Source organism: Paroedura picta, chromosome 12, assembly GCF_049243985.1.
Source record: "Paroedura picta isolate Pp20150507F chromosome 12, Ppicta_v3.0, whole genome shotgun sequence".
NCBI lineage: Eukaryota > Metazoa > Chordata > Lepidosauria > Squamata > Gekkonidae > Paroedura > Paroedura picta.
In genome coordinates this window covers 28,457,167-28,476,194 of record NC_135380.1, presented here as the reverse complement: position 1 = coordinate 28,476,194, position 19,028 = coordinate 28,457,167, and the positions used below count along the sequence as shown (strand labels likewise).

The 19,028-nt window shown below is 44.2% G+C and overlaps 1 protein-coding gene across 12 annotated transcripts in view; it reads right to left on the bottom strand.

The window, feature by feature from the left end:
• The window catches only part of DENND1A (DENN domain containing 1A), a 240,738-nt gene that overhangs the window by 36,577 nt on the left and 185,133 nt on the right, over window positions 1-19,028 (bottom strand). For all 12 annotated transcript variants that reach the window (XM_077306060.1, XM_077306062.1, XM_077306051.1 and 9 more), the window contains 5 exons: window positions 7,525-7,626; window positions 6,524-6,611; window positions 5,571-5,611; window positions 3,302-3,373; window positions 2,066-2,122 (listed from right to left, as the gene is read on the bottom strand). In XM_077306060.1, coding sequence (XP_077162175.1) covers window positions 2,066-2,122; window positions 3,302-3,373; window positions 5,571-5,611; window positions 6,524-6,611; window positions 7,525-7,626 — 360 coding nt within the window. The remainder of the gene's footprint in view (window positions 1-2,065; window positions 2,123-3,301; window positions 3,374-5,570; window positions 5,612-6,523; window positions 6,612-7,524; window positions 7,627-19,028) is intronic.

The following is a 19,028-nucleotide window of genomic DNA, read 5'->3' as shown; positions in this document are numbered from 1 at the left end:
GAAAAATATGCAGGAGGTTGGGAGGTCAAATCCAGAGCAGCTTCAAATTAGTCACCCAGAAGTTGGGGGAGCACCACCCCAAGCCTTGGGGGGTGGGGAGAAAGGCGACATTGCTACTCTCTCTACTTACAGAGATTAGATGCTGTCATTAGCAGAGACACCAAAGGTGAAATCTGCAGAAGCCCAAAAGAAAAGGGGAAAGGCTGACAAAATGGAACACAGAGAGGGACAGCTCCGAAAGACTGTGCTGTTCACAATATCTCAAATATGGAGAAACCTCTCACTCTGCTGTTTCATTCAGTTGTGTTTCGTAGACTGAGAGAAAAGAGGGTGTGTGGAGCCAAAAGGAGGGGAGGGCTTTCTTCCCCTTTCAACACAAAGCCTCAGTCTGAGAGACACTTGCAATAGTCGTTATACGAAAAACACCATATATGTAACATACTCAGCTAGGAGAGGTGCGGAAAGCGTGGCATTTGTATTCATTGAATAGATTAGAGTCCTTAGACCAGGGGTGGGCAAACTGTGGCTCTCCAGATGTCCATGGACTGCAATTCCCATGAGCCCCTGCCAGCATTTGCTGGCAGGGGCTCATGGGAATTGTAGTCCTTGAACATCTGGAGGGCCACAGTTTGCCCACCCCTGCCTTAGACGGTTCAGAAGAAGTGAAACAACAGAGATCCAATGAAGTAGTTAGAAAAGGAACTGTATAAATATACAAGCTGGATATTCTCATATTGCTTCTACACTGAACAAGTGGCGTTTTTTTAAAAAGCACCCTTTGTGTCTGTAGTGCCATGGAAGCCCAGTCCTTGGTCTTGGAAGGGGACATAGCAAGTCAGTTGTATAGAGAGAGTCAGCACCACTAAGTCAAGGTGGCTGGACATGGTGCCACAAGGTAGGAAGATAATGAATATATATATATATTCATGCAAACACAACAAAATCACTTATTTTGCTTTTTAAAACTTAGACACATGTTCAGTTTTTTTTAAAAAGTAGATGATACACTTCTGTTCACATTTCCTAGGTTCCCAAGAACATACATACATAGCCCAAGGTAGTAAAAGACAAATTGGGAGTTTGTTCCTTTCTCCTAAAGTGATAGATGGTGAGTGACATTTTATTTGCGCCTAAAGCCTACCTTAAGATTTTTCTGTGTGTCAAAACACAGATGGCCTATCCAGGCAGAACATGTAGATTGTCAAACCATGCCAAAGAATGTACAATGTAAGTAATCAAAGTAAAGTCTTGACTCAAACCTTCTATCATCTTTCTGTCCAATACTACTTAATGTGACTGGGGAAACAATATTGCAGGTGTGTAATGCCCTGCTCTAATGTTGTTTTTTCCCCCTTTCCTATTGTACATTGATGACTGAAGAAGCATCCTATACAACTCAAACATGTACTTCCAGCTCCTCAAGAACTGCTTGGCATTTTGCTTATTTCCCACACAGAAAAGACTTCCACAAAGGAAAAGGCATGGAAGGAACTGCGTAAAATTGACATGTGTGGTCATTTCGCAAAGGCCCCTTTTTGCCTAAAGTCTAAAGGCAGCAGCCAGTTCAAGGTCAGCAGGATCTGGAGGGGAGGCAGTTCTGGACCCCAAAGACAGGACATAAATGGAAGAAAGAGAAGCATTCAAACATCCTCTTGTGACTTGCAGCCTCTTTGAAATCCAGAATTGTAGTCATGTAGTATATTTGCAATGAGAGAAGGAGTGACTCCATAGGACAGAATGCAAAGGAGGACTATTTCCGTGCCCCTCCCAACTCCATGAACAAGAGGCAGGGGCCCTTCTGTAGACTTGCTTTCCCCTCATTTTTTAGTACAAGGGCACAAATCACACATCTGACCCTTAATGTATTTTGGGTTTTGTCTGTGAATATTTATAACAGTGGGAAAAATCCAGGACAGCTGGTAATGCATTTTGAAGTGTGTTAACAACACAGCACCAAACAGCACTCCATTGATCACATAATGCTTTTTGTGGCCAAGTATGCCTTATATTCTTTTAGAGGGGGGGGGGGGAGAAGAAAAGAAGAAATAATACAAACTTCAAGTACCTTTTGCTTCAAGCGGTTTTTCACTTCTTTTATTCCCATTTTTGCATGATCTTTTGCCTGCATGAAAAGGGGGAGGGGAGGGGAGGGGAGGGGAAATTAGTTTCAGCCATAAATCCCTTTCTGGTTCCAGAGGCAAGCAGGCTTTGGCTTCAGTCCATCCAGACCCACCTTCTCTGATTACCGAGAACAGGGAAGAGAAAGAATTGGGTCATCAACTGAAGACATAATGGGTATGAAAAGCAAATACAAAGACAAGAGGTTAAAAAAACAATCTTTAATGAGGGGGAAGGAGATTGTGTTTGCTCCGAAAGCTGGGATTTCTTATTCTTCCCTCTAATTATTTTTTCATCTCTGCCTCAAAGTGTGAGAAGGCCCAGTTGTTTTTTTCACTGGGGCAGGATCCACCCTGCAGCATCTCAGGAAAAGCTCAGAACTGGGGGGGGGGGGGGGGGACATATGGAGTTGGAATTTATTTTAATCCACATTGGGGTTGGCAAGGAGTCTGTGTGGTGGGATTATAAAACAGATGGAAAGTGCGAGTGAGGCTGAGCAAGGCGGAAGTCCTTCCTGTTCCACTGCCTCCAACCTCCATGAAAAGTGAAATGGCAGGGAGGGCTTCTCATTTTTCAGGGTAGGCCTCCTGCCCATTCTGGAACGAGAGGGAGATGGGGGCTGAGATCCCTTTTTTAATACCTCAGTGCAACTCAAAGTCACATGACATTTATCCTCTGAAGTGCCAGTGTTACATGGCTGTTTGCATTTTAGCTGTTCCTGGAATTTCTCCAGCTCATTTTTTCCTTACCCAGAAATTTAATAGCTTTCTGGGGGTAGCAAATAGCAGTACAGCAAGGGCACCAGCAGGGGGGGTGTTCATAATAGTTCCTGTGTTGACACCTTGCTTACTTTACACATCTGAAGAGTTCTTGTTCAAATGTTTTTGTAACAGCACATCGATAACCATTTCAAACTGTTATTGCAACATCTTGCATATTTCAGTTTACTCAAAGAGAACTAAAATATTGGAACAGTTATTTAAATTTTTTTTAAGTAGCGAAAATTTAACACAAATTCTATTGAAATTAATTCTCTGGTTTTTCAGCTGATGATAAAACACTTGCTATTTCCCTTGTGTCTTTGCATTCATACAAAGATCATGAGGTCCATACAGGCTAAAGAAATTCCCACCCCCAAAATTCAACACACTTTCCAAGTCTCTGCAATACTATGTACACTTACAAACTTGTAGACTGTCTTCATGGCAGGGTTTGCCTTGGTTTTCACTGTATTCAAAATGGCACCACTTCCTTTCTACATGAGGAAAGCAACAAGTTGGAAGAGTAATCATGCCTCCTAGATTTGATTACAATAAACTTAATCTTGCCCCACCCTCCATTTCCATGAACCCAAAGGGATACTGCTTCCTTATTCCGACAATATTTCAGGAATTTATTATATTTTAACATTCTTTAATGAATTTAAGGCTGAGTTATTGTTGCATTTTTCTGAACTATCCAAATACATTTCTAAGCATGTTCATTCACACCTGCCAGGCTGAAGACTGTAACAGGAAATAATTGATTGGTTCAAACAGTAATTTCCACCAGCAGAGGGTGACTTCCTTGTCTACCCATTCCCACCCTAGCTCAAAATACCCACAAAATGTTGATCATGGCAGACAGGAGACCCCCCCCCTTTGAAGACAGCTGCCCCCAGGAATCGTATGGGTGGCAGTCAGAGGTCTGCTGTGTACCCTCCATCAGCGGATATTCCCTGCTGGATTCTAACCCATTGCTGGAATTGTAGGTATTTTGAGTCAGAAAAAATTAGCAACCATGTGAATTAGGTTTCCCAATTGGCCCTATTAAAAGTGTGGCTTCAAGTCACATAAAAATAATATAGCAGATGCTGCCATATTGCCTGATCAATGGTTGGGGAAATCTAATAGTTCATGTCAGAGACATTTATGCTTTCAGACACAGGTATGGTGGACACGCTGGCTAAAACAGCCTCTGGAGGCCCTCCTCTCATTCTTTGCATCCAAGCATTTGCTTTTCCTTATATCACCATCAGATGCAGTGGTCAGGATAGGGGGATGAAGTCAGGACAGAGGAGAGGCAAAATCCACCTACAGGTAATTCCAGAAGGACCTAGCCAGAAAGGCATGCAAGGCTCTGGTATGTCAGAAAGAATAATCGAACAGCTCAGTTATTGTTTTATTTATTCTGCAGCACAATGTTGACTTTGGCTACATAATGCATAATGCTGATAAATAAAACTCAGTGTACACAGGAGGTGGATAAACACCTCTCCCACTATATACACAGAGAAAAGAAGCTTATCTAGACATAACAATCTTTTAAAAGCAATTAACACAGAGAGAGATTCTAGAAAATCTCATTACAAAAGGTTTTGCATGTGAGCCCTGACATTTTTTTTATTAATTCATTGTATTCTCTTTCTGCCTGTCTTGGAACATTATTTGGCATTCTGTGGGAACATCAGGAAAGCAGGCATGATATTTTCAGAGGTCTTCTTTTATTTCCCTCAGAACCACTAGTAATCAAGGATGACTGAACATCAACTCTCCACCACAGAAGCTCTGTTTGAAAAAGCTTGTGGTCTCAGTTGTAAAAAGTTGCTGCTGCTAATTATTTCATTTTAATTACTGTCTTGAATACATCTAGTATTAAGAGGAAAAGATCATTTACCGTCAGCTCATATGAAATATTTATGGTGTATTATTCACAAATATTAGAAGAAGAAGAAGAAGAAGAAGAAGAAGAAGAAGAAGAAGAAGAAGAAGAAGAAGAAGAAGAAGAAGAAGAAGAAGAAGAAGAAGAAGAAGAAGAAGAAGAAGAAGAAGAAGAAGAAGAAGAAGAAGAAGAAGAAGAGTTGGTTTTTATATGCCGCTTTTCTCTACCTGAAGGAGTCTCAAAGTGGCTTACAGTCGCCTTCCCTTTCCTCTCCCCACAACACACACCCTGTGAGGTAGGTGGGGCTGAGAGAGCCCTGATATCACTGCTCGGTCAGAACAGCTTTATCAGCACCGTGGTGAGCCCAAGATCACCTAGCTGGCTGCATGTGGGGGAGCGCAGAATCGAATCCAGCTTGCCAGATTAAAAAGCCGCACTCCTAACCACTGCACCAAACTGGCTTTATCATATGGCATAGTTAATCTGTGTCCATTAAACTAAGACCAGGGCTGTAAAATGGCTGGTGATTCTCTCTCTCCCTCTCCCTCTTTCCCTCTCCCTCTCCCTCTCTCTCTCTCTCTCTCACACACACACACACACACACAAACAAACAAACTGATCATTAGATTCAATAACCTCACAGAGGGGAAATCAGTATCTGCACAGTGGAACAACAACAGAGTTTCAAATGGGGGAAAGCATGTCTTTCAACAGGAACTGGGGCTTGGGTGCTGTTGCCACTGCAAAGTGACACCAAAACCTGCAGAAGGGCTAAAAAAAAAAAGAACCGTCAAGGAGCAGAAGAAACTTACCCTGACTGTGGACAGCCACTGATGGTATAGGTTGTCGCTACCTGACACAAGGAGACAGCACAGAGGTGAAAACCTCATTTAACCTAGCAGAAGCTCCCAAAACATAGTTGCTACAGCATCTACTCCAGCTTCTGTACAAACACTAGTAAAATTAGCAAGATGGCAATTTTTTTTTCAATTTAAATGTCGCCAGCAAGTGCATTTAAATATAGCAAGCTGCTCTGAGGATTTCTTGGTACCCATCTCACCCCTCCCAACTGTGATCCATGGAAGCGTCCTCTCTGAGATGATCAGTCACAGAACTCATGGCTTGACTCCAGAAGCCAGAGGGCAGCACCCCAGAATCTGAGAGCCACCTGCCAACACACCATCCTGGACAGCTGCCAAAGCCACCACACCAGACGGCTCACGATCCACACAAAGCAAGACCCACAAGAGAAAATATGTGAGTTTATTTGGGGGTTCAGTGGGGGCCACAATACTACATCTTCTAGCCACGTAGTGACACAATTCATTCTTGCTCCTACTGAACCTATACCTCATGTGTTTTCAAAAGCAGTTTTCAGTTTTGTAGACACAATGTCTATTAAGTTTTGTGGTGTCCCCCCCCCCCGGGGTTTTACCTTTACAGAAGTAGGGAGATACACTATGGCTTAATGGGGGTGAGGGAGCTTCATATAACTTGGAACTTCTCTGGTATGGACATCTGCCACTGAGTTCCATATCTGCTCCTGCTAAGTCCTCCTCACCTGACTCCCCACTTTTGGGACTGAAAATCTGCTCTTTCTGGTCAGCCACATACTCCATCTCCTGGTGCCTTTAGATCAACTAGGCCTTAGGCCAAGAAGAAAACTGTGTTTGCAATCTGACATTTCACACCAGCCTTATTTCAAGGGCTGGCTCCTTGGCTCTCAGTTTCTGAATGAAACTGACTAACTTAAGGGTGAGCTTACCAGCATATTCACTCATGTTTATCTCTTCCTCAAAGACATCGCTGAAACCTTCTCCAGAGTTGAGAAGATCAAGACGGCCATCGATGAACTGAAGCAAAGGAAAAGACCAAGAAAAGCTCATTTGTGCTGTCCTGCAGCTCTCAAGAATGCCTCCCCACAGGTACACCAAAGCACTCCCCTAAGGGAACAAGATATCCTGAGCATGGAAACATTTTTTTTTCATTCACAGAAAGAAAAAGCTAGTTAAATGGCCACTGATAGGAGGCCCCATATGGACATGTCAAGCTGCCCTATGCTACCATACCATGCCTGGCCCACATTCTTCAGGATCTCAAACAAACAAACAAAAATCTTCCCCAACCACTGAAAATCCCTTAGCTGCAGACAGGGGAGCTGAACCAGGGGCATGCAAAAACAGGTGCGCTCTACCACTGAGCCACAACCCCTTCTCAAACACGTGAATGTATTTGTACTTATTATTGATATCCTGATTTTCTCCGCCAATTGGGACTCAAAGCAGCTTAGAAAATCCTTCTCCCCTCTTCCACTTTCTCACAACAACAACAACTTGATGAGACAGGTCAAGCTGAGAACATGCAATGGGTCCCAGGTCACCCTGCAAGCTTCCATGGTAGAAGCATGGATTCAAAACTAGGTCTCCCAGGATCCTAATCTGATACTTCTATCCACTATACCAGAGCAACTGTATAAAACTAGAGGGCATGTGTAAGGATGACCCAGAGGCAGTATACCAGGAAGAGCATGTTAAGTTAAATATTACAGAACACAGAAGGGAGGGGAAGTGTAAAAAATGGATTATCGGTTAGGCTGGGGAAATTAATGTGGAAGGCATCCCATTTTGACCCATAAATTACACTAATTAGGGAACAAAGCAACCAGCAGTTTTTCAGAAGATGTGGCCCAGTATAGATCACAGAGCACAAAAGCAGGGTGAGGGGGTGGGGATGGGGATCGGCCCTCCCCTCAACCACCTGCAGTACCTGCTTGAAGAGCTGCAGCTGGATGGCGTTCTGCAGGAACTGTCGCATGGCAGCAGACCGGTGGGAGACAAACGTTTCCTCGCAGAATGTTATGGGCTCCTCCTGGAAAAAAGAGCCAGAGCAGAGGCTCAGTGTCTACATTGCTAAATATTCTCAAGTAAGCATAAGCAGTGAAGCCCCAAATTAGCCAGCCATTGTGGCAAACACAATGAAGAGTCCAGCACTCCTGAGGGATCTTCCTGCAACCAACCAAGCGCACTGTTGATTAGGGCAAGAGACAAAAGGCCGCTCTTCCCATGCGCACTGAATGAGGGCTGGCCTTAAGGGCCAATGAAGCGCTCTTCCAGTTGTTGCCTTGAGTTTTAAACTGAAATGTTAGGGGGAAACAGCACTTCTTATCTGGAAGTTCTTCCATCTGCGGAGAGGAAAAGTCTTCTGTATATGCTCAGAATTACTCAAAGTTAGATGCTCCGGAGCACTGACAGATTTCTGAGCTGAGCCCCGGCACAAATGAAGCCATGATCCAAACTTGCTGACATGCACACCAGCAGGAACGCTTTGTGGTTTTCATTCCGTAGACCAGAGCAAATTGGAATCCCTGCTCAGAGAACTGAGAGAGAAGGCTTTAATCTTTTAAACGTAGCAAAACACACCTCTTTTTTCATCACTGGGGGGAAGATATAATACTGTTATTTGGCCATCTACGTTTATCCATTGTAATGAGTTATGTTAATGAGGAAATTGTCTACATGTCTGCCGGAGGGGTACGCAGCCCTCACCTCTCCCCAACACACTTAAAACTACAAATTTGCTACATAGCAAGTAAATTCAGTTTTGACATTTTCAAAAGTGGCAGTAATAAGGAGCAATAAAATTATGTTGATGTAAAATTAATGTGGAAGCTCTTTTCATGCTCTAATAAAAAATACATCCAGCACGTTTTCATCAGAAGGGGGCCAGGCTCCATGCCAGGCAAATGGGCAGCACCCCCCAGCATCCCTCTTCCCCTTCTGTGATCTGGCATGTGGAATATTGACTGGGAGGGTTGTTCCTGTAACTCTAGATCAGGGGTAGTCAAACTGCGGCCCTCCAGATGTCCATGGACTACAATTCCCACAAGCCCCTGCCAGCGAACGCTGAAGCTCATGGGAATTGTAGTCCTTGGACATCTGGAGGGCTGCAGTTTGACTACCCCTGATCTAGATTATACCCCTTCCCCTCTCACCTCCCCCCCCCCCAGCACTGCCACCACAGAGAAGCCCAGCGAGAAAACTTTTGTTTCTTTCAAATAGAAACGTTTTTATCCCTCAATGACTTCTCTCTGCTGCAGGTGGATTATGCTACAAATTTCCAGTCACCAGGGTCAAACAGTGAACCATAGGTTAAATCCTGACAGTGCCATTCATTTCCCACCTACCCCCGACCCTGCAGAATGGCAGCATATCCTACAGCCAAGACCTCTGTATGACCGTTTATGCACTGGGAACTTCACTGCCCCAGCTCCAGTATAGGAGCACAAATTGGGGGCGGATGAGGCGCTCCGGGCCGAATGCTCCCTCGTGTGAGTGCAGGAAGAGATGGGGCAACCTGCCACGACTAAAACTCCAGCCTGCAGCCCGGCATCAAACCTCCAGTGCATAAACAGTCTATAAGCTGTGCTGTACTGCAGGTTGGTGTCACCGAACTTCAGCCTTGGCCAGTGAGAACCGGTGAAGCAGCACTCTGGGGAATCGGGGGAGGGAAGAACAGGCAACCCATTACCAAGGGGGATATTGATAATGGTAGTAGTTGGGGGGGGGGGAAGACAACAGTGCATAAACTGCACTCCAGCTTGCAAAAGAGTCTCTGTGCATATAGTACACATAAGTGTAAAGATGGAGGTCAGGATAGGGACAAATGCCATCTTGATGCCTCATGCTGTCAGAAAATCTCAGCCTCGAGTTAAATGTGATGCACAGTGCATTTCAATTCTCTATGATGCTGCTGCTGCTGCGCTATTTTATGTGTTGTTTTAATTGCACTGTTCTTATTGTGTATTTTAAATTGTTGTAGGCCACCATGAGATGGGGACCCCAGGAGTGGCAACATATAAATCTAAAGTATAAATAAACAAACAAACAAACAAAAGAGCATAATAAGATTAGGTGTTTGGAATACCCGGGCACTAAATATACTGCAAATAAATATGTAATAATGCAGTCTATCGATGTCAGCAAAGCAAGGACTGGAGTGCCACCACATTAGCATAAGCTTCCCTTAGCCCCATCTTGTAAGCACAACCACAGTCATGACAGGGTCCCTAAAGCCAATCTCAAAATACACACGCACACAACTGTCCCAATCTGTAGGACAACCCAACCAGCACTCCCCAGCAGTGAAGAGGACTAAAGAATGTATTTTAGTCCAATAAGAACTACACAAAAGGTATACAGGAATCCGATGCTAAACTAACAAGGTAGGCAAAAGCAACCATCACCACTGGGAGGTAAATTGATGGGGGAAGGGGAGAACTAGGTTGACACAGGTTTTGCTCTGGCTGACAATTTCCTCATTTTAAGGTGGCTGCCAGTTAAGACAATAAAGAAGCCGCAAAACAAGATGTTTGCATCTGACGAAAAATAACCAGATTCACAGAGCAATTTGCATAGGCAACTATTTTCCATGTTGCGATTGCTGGAAGAAAAGAGATACTTCTGTTTATCTCTCCCCTGCTGCCCATTCCAGGGCAGAATTCTACAAACATTTCTAAATGCTTTGTGCTCATAAAGCACCTTTAGGTATACAAAAGCCACAATGGAACTTTTACACATAAAGGAACAGTCTCTATGACAGTTAAAGACACAATAGGGTATAAAGCCAGGAATGGCTATTGAAGAGATTTATGTAGCTGTATCTGCTTATAACAGACTAGATTATAAATTTTGCATACAAAGTCTATTAGGAGGAAGAAAATGAATCTGCAGCGGAGGTTTTGACTTGAGGATTTCTGTGACACACAAAGCCTCAACTACCAGAGGCCAAAAAGAAGCCCATCAAGAATAAATGGCCCACACACTTAATTAGACCCAACAGGCCCCCCATCTCCTTTATGCTTCAACTATTTTATGTGAATATGTTATTTAATGGTTTGAGTCCACAATGTGAGACTTGGGTTTTGAAATCTAAGGTTGCTTCAGCCCCTTTTCTCTCTGCAAGTATTCCCAACCTGAGGTTACCAGGAGCCATCCAAACCAATCCCTGTTGTGCTGGGCTGCATGTATCTTTCCTAAGAGAAGTCTAGTGAACACAACACTGCTTTGTATGACCCTTCAGTAAAGGACTTTACACCCTCTGTATTGGCAGAGCTGCTGATGAGCCGCTCTTAAAATCAAATGTTAAAATTTCTATGTTGGCATGGGTCAGTAGCTAAGCTCTCCCTATAACTGACACTTCTGAATTCTTTTCTCCTCGTGTACACTGCAAAGCACTATGGCAGGGGTAATAGTCTACTTGGGCCCCCCTTGCTTTGGCAGTTGGGCAAGGAAGCCATCCTTGGACAAGAAAATCCCATTTGCTAATTGAGTATGCAATGAGACATGCAGCCTCACAGGAGAAAACGGGCTGGGGAAGAGGGCAGGCTCAGAAGCTGGAGCTATTAGGTCCTCCAGGAGGGTTAATCAAAGGTGGCGATGGAAGGTAGCTGGGGAAAGGTCACATTTCTCTGCTCTTGCGGTGTAATGGTCTCCAAGGAAACCTAATTATCCAATGAAATGCAATGTATTTATGATGGGTATCTTATTCGCAGGAGAGCAGCTGAGGTCACCGGACCGGTGTCAAAAGAACAGCATCCTTCTGCGGCAGACATTCTCACACTTTGCTGAAGCAAAACCTGTCTTGTACTGGGGGGGGGGGGGGAGAGAATATACAGTTGAGACACCTAAACCACAAAGGAAAGACAAAGAGCAAACAACACTGAACAGTGCCCATGGCGGCTGCAGAATAAATTGGAAAGGGTGAGCGAGAGCTATACAAGGACTTCAGTTTTTGTCACTTTTACCCACCAAAGAAGTACATCCAGAGGAAGCCAAAGAGAGTTTGTGCCCCAACTTCTACCCTCTAGAACTAAGTGTGACTTCTACCATCCAGTTAAAAAAATTCAGGTACTTTAATCATCCCCGTCATGAAACAAAGAGCAGCAAACATATCTCAGACGTCTCCCAAGCCCAGATCTCTACTTCTCAGAGGCTCCCGTTTGCTAGAACTTCACAGGGTCGTTTCTGGAGTTTGGGAAGGGGACTAGCTCTCCCGGCACTTTTGCACAGCACGGGGAAGGGATGTTTTGCTGCAAGGGTGTTTATATATAGCTCAGTCATGTGATTCCCCCCCTCCAAAATGACAGCTTCCTCACACGCTTTAGCCATGGAAACAGGGCAACATCAATGAGCTTCATCACAACGGGGGAGGGGGAAAGCTCCCATCTAATTAGATCATATGAACAGAGAAGCATCTGGCTCAGAGCACGGCCGTTTACACATCTCCTTGAGTTGTCGTGGAGACAAACACATGACCAGCTCAGTGCTGAAACTCTGGGGCACGAGTCCAAACGCACTCCTAACGCATTCTGACAGAGAGCAGATGGGCAACTAGTCAGAGGGCCAAAAGGCACTGAGATGCTCCCCTCGAAACTCAAATGCACGCAATGATGCTTCTCATCCTGTGAAATCATGCTTACCTGCTTCAGAATTACACTCCCCACTGGTGTCAAAACCTGAGCTAATGCTACCATTAGAGAACTGGCTACTTCCACACACTCCAGAACACTCCCACCCCCCTCCAAAGACAGGAGAAAAGAACCCCAAGACATGCAGAGCAGCTCCTTGTGTGTTCATCTAACACCTGCTAAATTTGGCTCGTTTCAATATTTTTGGTCATGTCTCCGAGAACCCTCCTGATCACACCATCCGTGTGCCAAGTCTACGGGAAAAAATGCACACAAACACACCCTCTCTTGGCAACAGCCCACAGCTGTGGAATTCCCTTTTCTCAGAAAAATGCCAAAAAAATTCGCATCCACCAGAATGTCTGCAAAACATTATTTGCCTTGGCTTTTACTGGATAGGTGTAAATCAGGAAAAAGCCCCACCCCCTTAAAAATATTTCACAGATACCTGATTTTAATCACTCTCTCCTCCAAGCATCTCTTACTTGTCTAGTATTGACACACACACACACACACACACACACACACCTGAGACTCAGGAAGCTAGAAATTTAGATGAAGAACTAATTAAAAGCCACACCGGTCATTCAGTTCAGTAAGGCTTGGGGGGGGGGGTTGCTGAAAACTCTGACCCTATCAAAGCTGAATCCTCTCTGCAGGGATTGTGCAGCTTTGAATTATGAACAAGAACATTTTTAAAGTAGCTCAGAGTCCAGTAATCAAGTAAGTCTGGTATCAGTAATTTTTCCTCCAACTATGAAGCTAGGCTTCCTGGAGCAATTTAGCTTCTGTTCAAGTCCTTTTTGATGAGCAAATAACTTTGTTCCCACTATGAAGCGATGCTTTGCCTGAACATGGCTACTGTGCATCATGTAGGTTGATCTGTTTGTTTTACAGACAGAAGTCTAAAAAGACTTTGTGATAGTAAAAACAACTGGCTTTGGGGGAAAAAACTTAAAAATGCTTGCTGGGATATTTACCACATATGTGCCAAGCTATGCAATAAAATGTGGCAATAAAAACACAATTAAGTTCATTTTTTAAAACTGCAATACATTTTCCACAGGGCCAGAGACTCCCATTACACACATGTTCTCACCGTGTTATTTAAAGGCTGAATAATCTTGGAGGGCCAGAATTTTTTTTTCTTTCTCTTGTCACTGTCTTAAGGAGGTTTGGGGTGTTTTAAGAGTTAACAATTCATGCAATGGCATTGTAAACAAGCACCATTCCAGTTAAAGGCCCTCACCCATCCACCACCTCATCACAGCCAGGAGGGGCTTTGCAGATGCAGGCCATAATTAAAGGTTTCAGCACATCTACCTGGGAGAGGTATTTTTGCCTCTATTCCAGGGAGGACACCCTCTCTATGGAGAGCAGAAGAGCTCATTAATGAGGCTAATTAGGTGGAAAGGGGGAAGGGTCTGGCATCAGCTGGAGCTTAGAGCTGCTCATCATTAAGCTTGGTAATCTCTACCCCAGAACAGCGGCTGATCTGGCTCCTCAGTGACTGACTGACATGGCTGAGAAGACTTGCAAGTTAACACCTGAGTACCTGACCGCCACCTTTCTTCCAGGAAACTAGTGAGATGCTTAACCCCACACATCCCAGGAACAAGAACTTCCAAAACAAAGGCTAGTCAAGGAGCTTCACAAAAGCACAATCTCACCGTTTTGGGGTCGGGGGAGGAGGCAGGTTAAAGAAACCACCTACTAGTGCCTCATACTGCAGAGATCATGTGAAGAACATGGCATGCAATCCTTTGTTGTTGTTATGTGCGAAGTCGTGTCCGACCCATCGCGACCCCATGGACAATGATCCTCCAGGCCTTCCTGTCCTCCACCATTCCCCGGAGTCCATTTAAGTTTGCACCTACTGCTTCAGTGACTCCATCCAGCCACCTCATTCTCTGTCGTCCCCTTCTTCTTTTGCCCTCGATCGCTCCCAGCATTAGGCTCTTCTCCAGGGAGTCCTTCCTTCTCATGAGGTGGCCAAAGTATTTGAGTTTCATCTTCAGGATCTGGCCTTCTAAAGAGCAGTCAGGGTTGATCTCCTCTAGGACTGACCGGTTTGTTCGCCTTGCAGTCCAAGGGACTCGCAAGAGTCTTCTCCAGCACCAGAGTTCAAAAGCCTCAATTCTTTGACGCTCGGCCTTCCTTATGGTCCAACTTTCGCAGCCATACATTGCAACTGGGAATACCATAGCCTTGACTAAACGCACTTTTGTTGGCAGAGTGATGTCTCTGCTTTTTAGGATGCTGTCTAGATTTGCCATAGCTTTCCTCCCCAGGAGCAAGCGTCTTTTAATTTCTTTGCTGCAGTCCCCATCTGCAGTGATCTTGGAGCCCAGGAAAATAAAATCTGTCACTATCTCCATTTCTTCCCCATCTATTTGCCAGGAATTGAGAGGGCCGGATGCCATGATCTTTGTTTTCTTGATGTTGAGTTTCAAGCCAACTTTTGCACTCTCCTCCTTCACCCGCATCAACAGGCTCTTTAGTTCCTCTTCACTTTCTGCCATTAGAGTGGTATCATCTGCATATCTGAGGTTGTTGATATTTCTCCCTGCAATCTTGATCCCAATTTGTGACTCCTCTAATCCCGCATTTCTCATGATGTGCTCTGCATACAAGTTAAATAGGCAAGGCGACAGTATAGAGCCTTGCCGAACTCCTTTCTCAATTTTGAACCAGTCAGTGATTCCATGTTCAGTTCTCACTGTTGCTTCTTGACCTGCATATAAATTTCTCAAGAGACAAATAAGATGCTCTGGTATTCCCATCTCTTTAAGAACTTGCCACAATTTGTTGTGCTCCACACAATCAAAGGCTTTAGCATAGTCAATGAAGCAGAAGTAGACGTTCTTCTGGTACTCCCTAGCTTTCTCCATGATCCAGCGTATGTTGGCAATTTGATCTCTAGTTCCTCTGCCTCTTCGAAATCCTGCCTGTACTTCTGGAAGTTCTCGGTCCACATATTGCTGGAGCCTAGCTTGTAGGATTTTGAGCATAACTTTGCTAGCATGAGAAATTAGTGCAATGGTGCGGTAGTTTGAACATTCTTTGGCATTGCCCTTCTTTGGGATTGGAATGTAAACTGACCTTTTCCAATCCTGTGGCCATTGTTGAGTTTTCCAAATTTGCTGGCATATTGAGTGTAGCACTTTTACTGCATCGTCTTTTAAGATTTTGAATAGTTCAACTGGAATGCTGTCACCACCACTAGTTTTATTGTTGCTCAGACTTCCTAAGGCCCATTTGACTTCACATTCCAGGATGTCTGGCTCCAGGTCAGTAACTACCCCACTGTGGTCATCAGGGATATTAAGCTCGCTCTTGTATAGTTGTTCTGTATAATTTTGCCACCTTTGTTTAATCTCTTCTGCTTCTGTGAGGTCCCTACCATTTTGGTCCCTTATCATACCCAATTTTGCATGAAACGTTCTCTTCATATCTCCAATTTTCTTGAAAAGATCTCTGGTCCTCCCCATTCTATTGTTTTCTTCTATTTGTTTGCACTGTTCATTTAAGAAGGCATTCTTATCTCTTCTAGCTTTTCTCTGAAATTCTGCATTCAATTGGGTGTATCTTTCTCTTTCTCCCTTGCCTTTCACTTCCCTTCTCTCCTTAGCTATTTGTAAAGCTTCCTCAGACAGCCATTTTGATTTCTTGCATTTCTTTTTCTTTGGGATGGTTTTAGTTGCTACCTCTTGTACAATGTTGCGAACCTCAGTCCATAGTTCTTCAGGCACTCTGTCTATCAGATCTAATTCCTTAAATCTATTTGTCACCTCTACTGTGTATTCTTCGGGGATATGATTTAGTTCATACCTGAGTGGCCTAGTGCTTTTCCCTATTTTCTTCAATTTAAGCCTAAATTTTGCAACAAGAAGCTCATGATCTGAACCACAATCAGCTCCTGGTCTTGTTTTTATTGACTGGATAGAACTTTTCCATCTTTGGCTGCAGAGCACATAGTCAATCTGATTTCTGTGTTGACCGTCTGGTGATGTCCATGTGTAGAGTCGTCTCTTGGGTTGTTGGAAAAGAGTGTTTGCTATGACCATTGTATTCTCTTGACAAAATTCTACCAGCCTGTGCCCTGCTTCATTTTGTACTCCAAGGCCAAACTTGCCTGTTATCCCGGTTATCTTTTGGCTTCCTACTTTAGCATTCCAATCCCCCATGATGATAAGCACATCATTTTTTGGTGTTGCTTCTAGAAGGTGTTGTAGGGCTTCATAGAACTGATCAACTTCATCCTCTTCAGCAGCAGTGGTTGGGGCATAGACCTGGATCACTGTGATGTTGAATGGTTTGCCTTGGATACGAACTGAGATCATTCTGTCATTTTGGGGATTGTATCCCAAGACTGCTTTTCCTACTCTCTTATTGATTATGAAGGCTACTCCATTTCTTCTGCGAGATTCTTGTCCACAGTAGTATACCTGATGGTCATCTGAATTAAATTCACCCATTCCTGTCCATTTTAGTTCACTGATTCCTAAAATGTCGATGTTCAGTCTTGACATTTCTTGTTTGACCACGTCCAGCTTACCTTGATTCATGGATCTGACGTTCCAGGTTCCTATGGAATAAAAATCTTTACAGCATCGGACTGTCTTTTCGCCACCAGTTACTTCCACAACTGAGCATCCTTTCGGCTTTGGCCCAGTCGCTTCATTCATTCTGGCACTACTCGTACTAGCCGTCTGCTCATCCCCAGTAGCATATTGGACACCTTCCGACCTGAGGGGCTCATCTTCCAGCGTCATATCGTTATGCCTATTGGAACTGTCCATAGAGTTTTCATGGCAAAGATACTGGAGTGGTTTGCCATTTCCTTCTCCAGTGGATCACCTTTTGTCAGAGCTCTCAGCTATGACCTGTCCGTCTTGGGTGGCCCTGCACGGTATAGCTCATAGCTTCACTGAACTACGCAAGCCCCCTTGCCACAACAAGGCAGCGATCCTTGAAGGGGGCATGCAATCCTACCCTCTCCCTAAAAGGGATGAGGAGAAACATGAAACTGGAAATACTCCTTGTGCAGTATTTAACAGTGGTGAAGCCACAGCTGTGGCAGTGCAATTTTGGAATGGTAACAACACAATCTCAAAAGGCTAGTGCCTCAAATCTGGGGACCAAACTAGATGTGACTATTGTTGTTGCTGTTGTTGTCGTTGTTATTGTTGTTATTATTATTGTATTGGAGACGAACACTGCGAATGCCATGGACAGCCAAAGTCGCCAACAAGATAGTTTTAGAGAGGAGCAAACCAACTATGTCATTAGAAGGGAAGATATTGCGGCTAAAGCTCACTTACTTTGGACACATCATGGGATCAAACTCGCCAGAAAAATCATTAATGCTCGGCATGGTCAGCGGCAAAAGGAAACGTGGTCACCAAAGGATCCGCTGGCTCAACATGATCAAAGCCGATATAGGAATGACAATGAACCAACTAAAAAAAGCAGTCAGAGACAGGGCGCATGGCAAAGACTTTCCTATAGAATCGCCAAGGGATGGACACGACTGAACTGATGACATCATCATCATGATTATATTTTTTCAATTCTCATTCCTCCAAGCATGATGGCAGCAGTGCCAGAGATGCCCATTTAGGATCAGGACCATGATGTGGAGAAGTGCCTTTAGTCTTCCCCTACCTCCCAACCTAAACAGGATAGGAGTAGGTGATGCTTTCCCTGGACAATTTTGGATAAGGAAAATGGTCAGGAGGGAGAGGAGGCTAAAAGCTGTTTCTCCCTATCAAACTGTGGTCCTGATGCTAACTGGGCCCCTGTGGCACTTGGGAAACTTGTCCCAGTAGGTGTCATCTTACTGGGGGGAATGAGGGTCAGGGTTTATTTATTTATTTATTATATTTGTATATCTCCCTCCCCTAAGGCTGAGGGCGGTTCACATGGATCATAAACAATACATGGAACTAAAAAATACATCCTGGCCAAACTCACAAAAAAAGTGAAATCTAATGTGGCCCAAAGACAATCTCTTTCGATCCTCCCACAAGGCCTATAATTTTAAGTGCAATTGGGTGGCTGCCTGCGGCACAACCATGTTGACAGAGACTCATGGGATCATTTGTGTGAGCAGCTTCCATATATGGTTTTAGGCATGTTTCCCCAAATCAACATAACTCTCTTCCTACAGGGGCTATGTTGAAGCGGTTAAAATTAACCTTGTTTAGCCCTTGTTAGGTTATGAAGACAAACATAGTTTCAATAGAATTAGAGAGAAAACTGCTCCTTGAGGGACTCTACATGCCACTTGGTGGTGGCTTGATATGCTCTTTCCTAGTGCTACACTCTGTCTGTGATCCTGGAGGAAGGAGATCAGCCACTGAAGGGTAGTTCCTCTGATCCCGGTATCGGCAAGGCAGTGAGCTAAAAGCTCATGAATGACTGTTTCAAACACTGTTGAGAGGTCTAGTAATACAAGCAGCACCAGCCCGCCACGGTCCAACTGGTGATGGAGGTAGTCCGTCAGGGTGACTAGCGCTGTCTCTACACTATGGGTGTGGGAAGAGCACTGAAGGAGAAATTCGCACAAATTAGGATTGCCACCAAGTCCATCCCTTTGTTGACTGTGTACATGAGTGCCCCAGCATCTATTCTTCCATTAATAGACTCCTGACTATTCAACTACAATGAACTATTTCTACTGCACTGTTATGGCTCTTAGCCATATGAAGTTTTGTGCACTATTTAAAAGTTTCTGATGCTGATTGCATGTAACATTGTTCATGTCAATTAATGCTTCTGGCGTCACAGTTTTACCTTACAT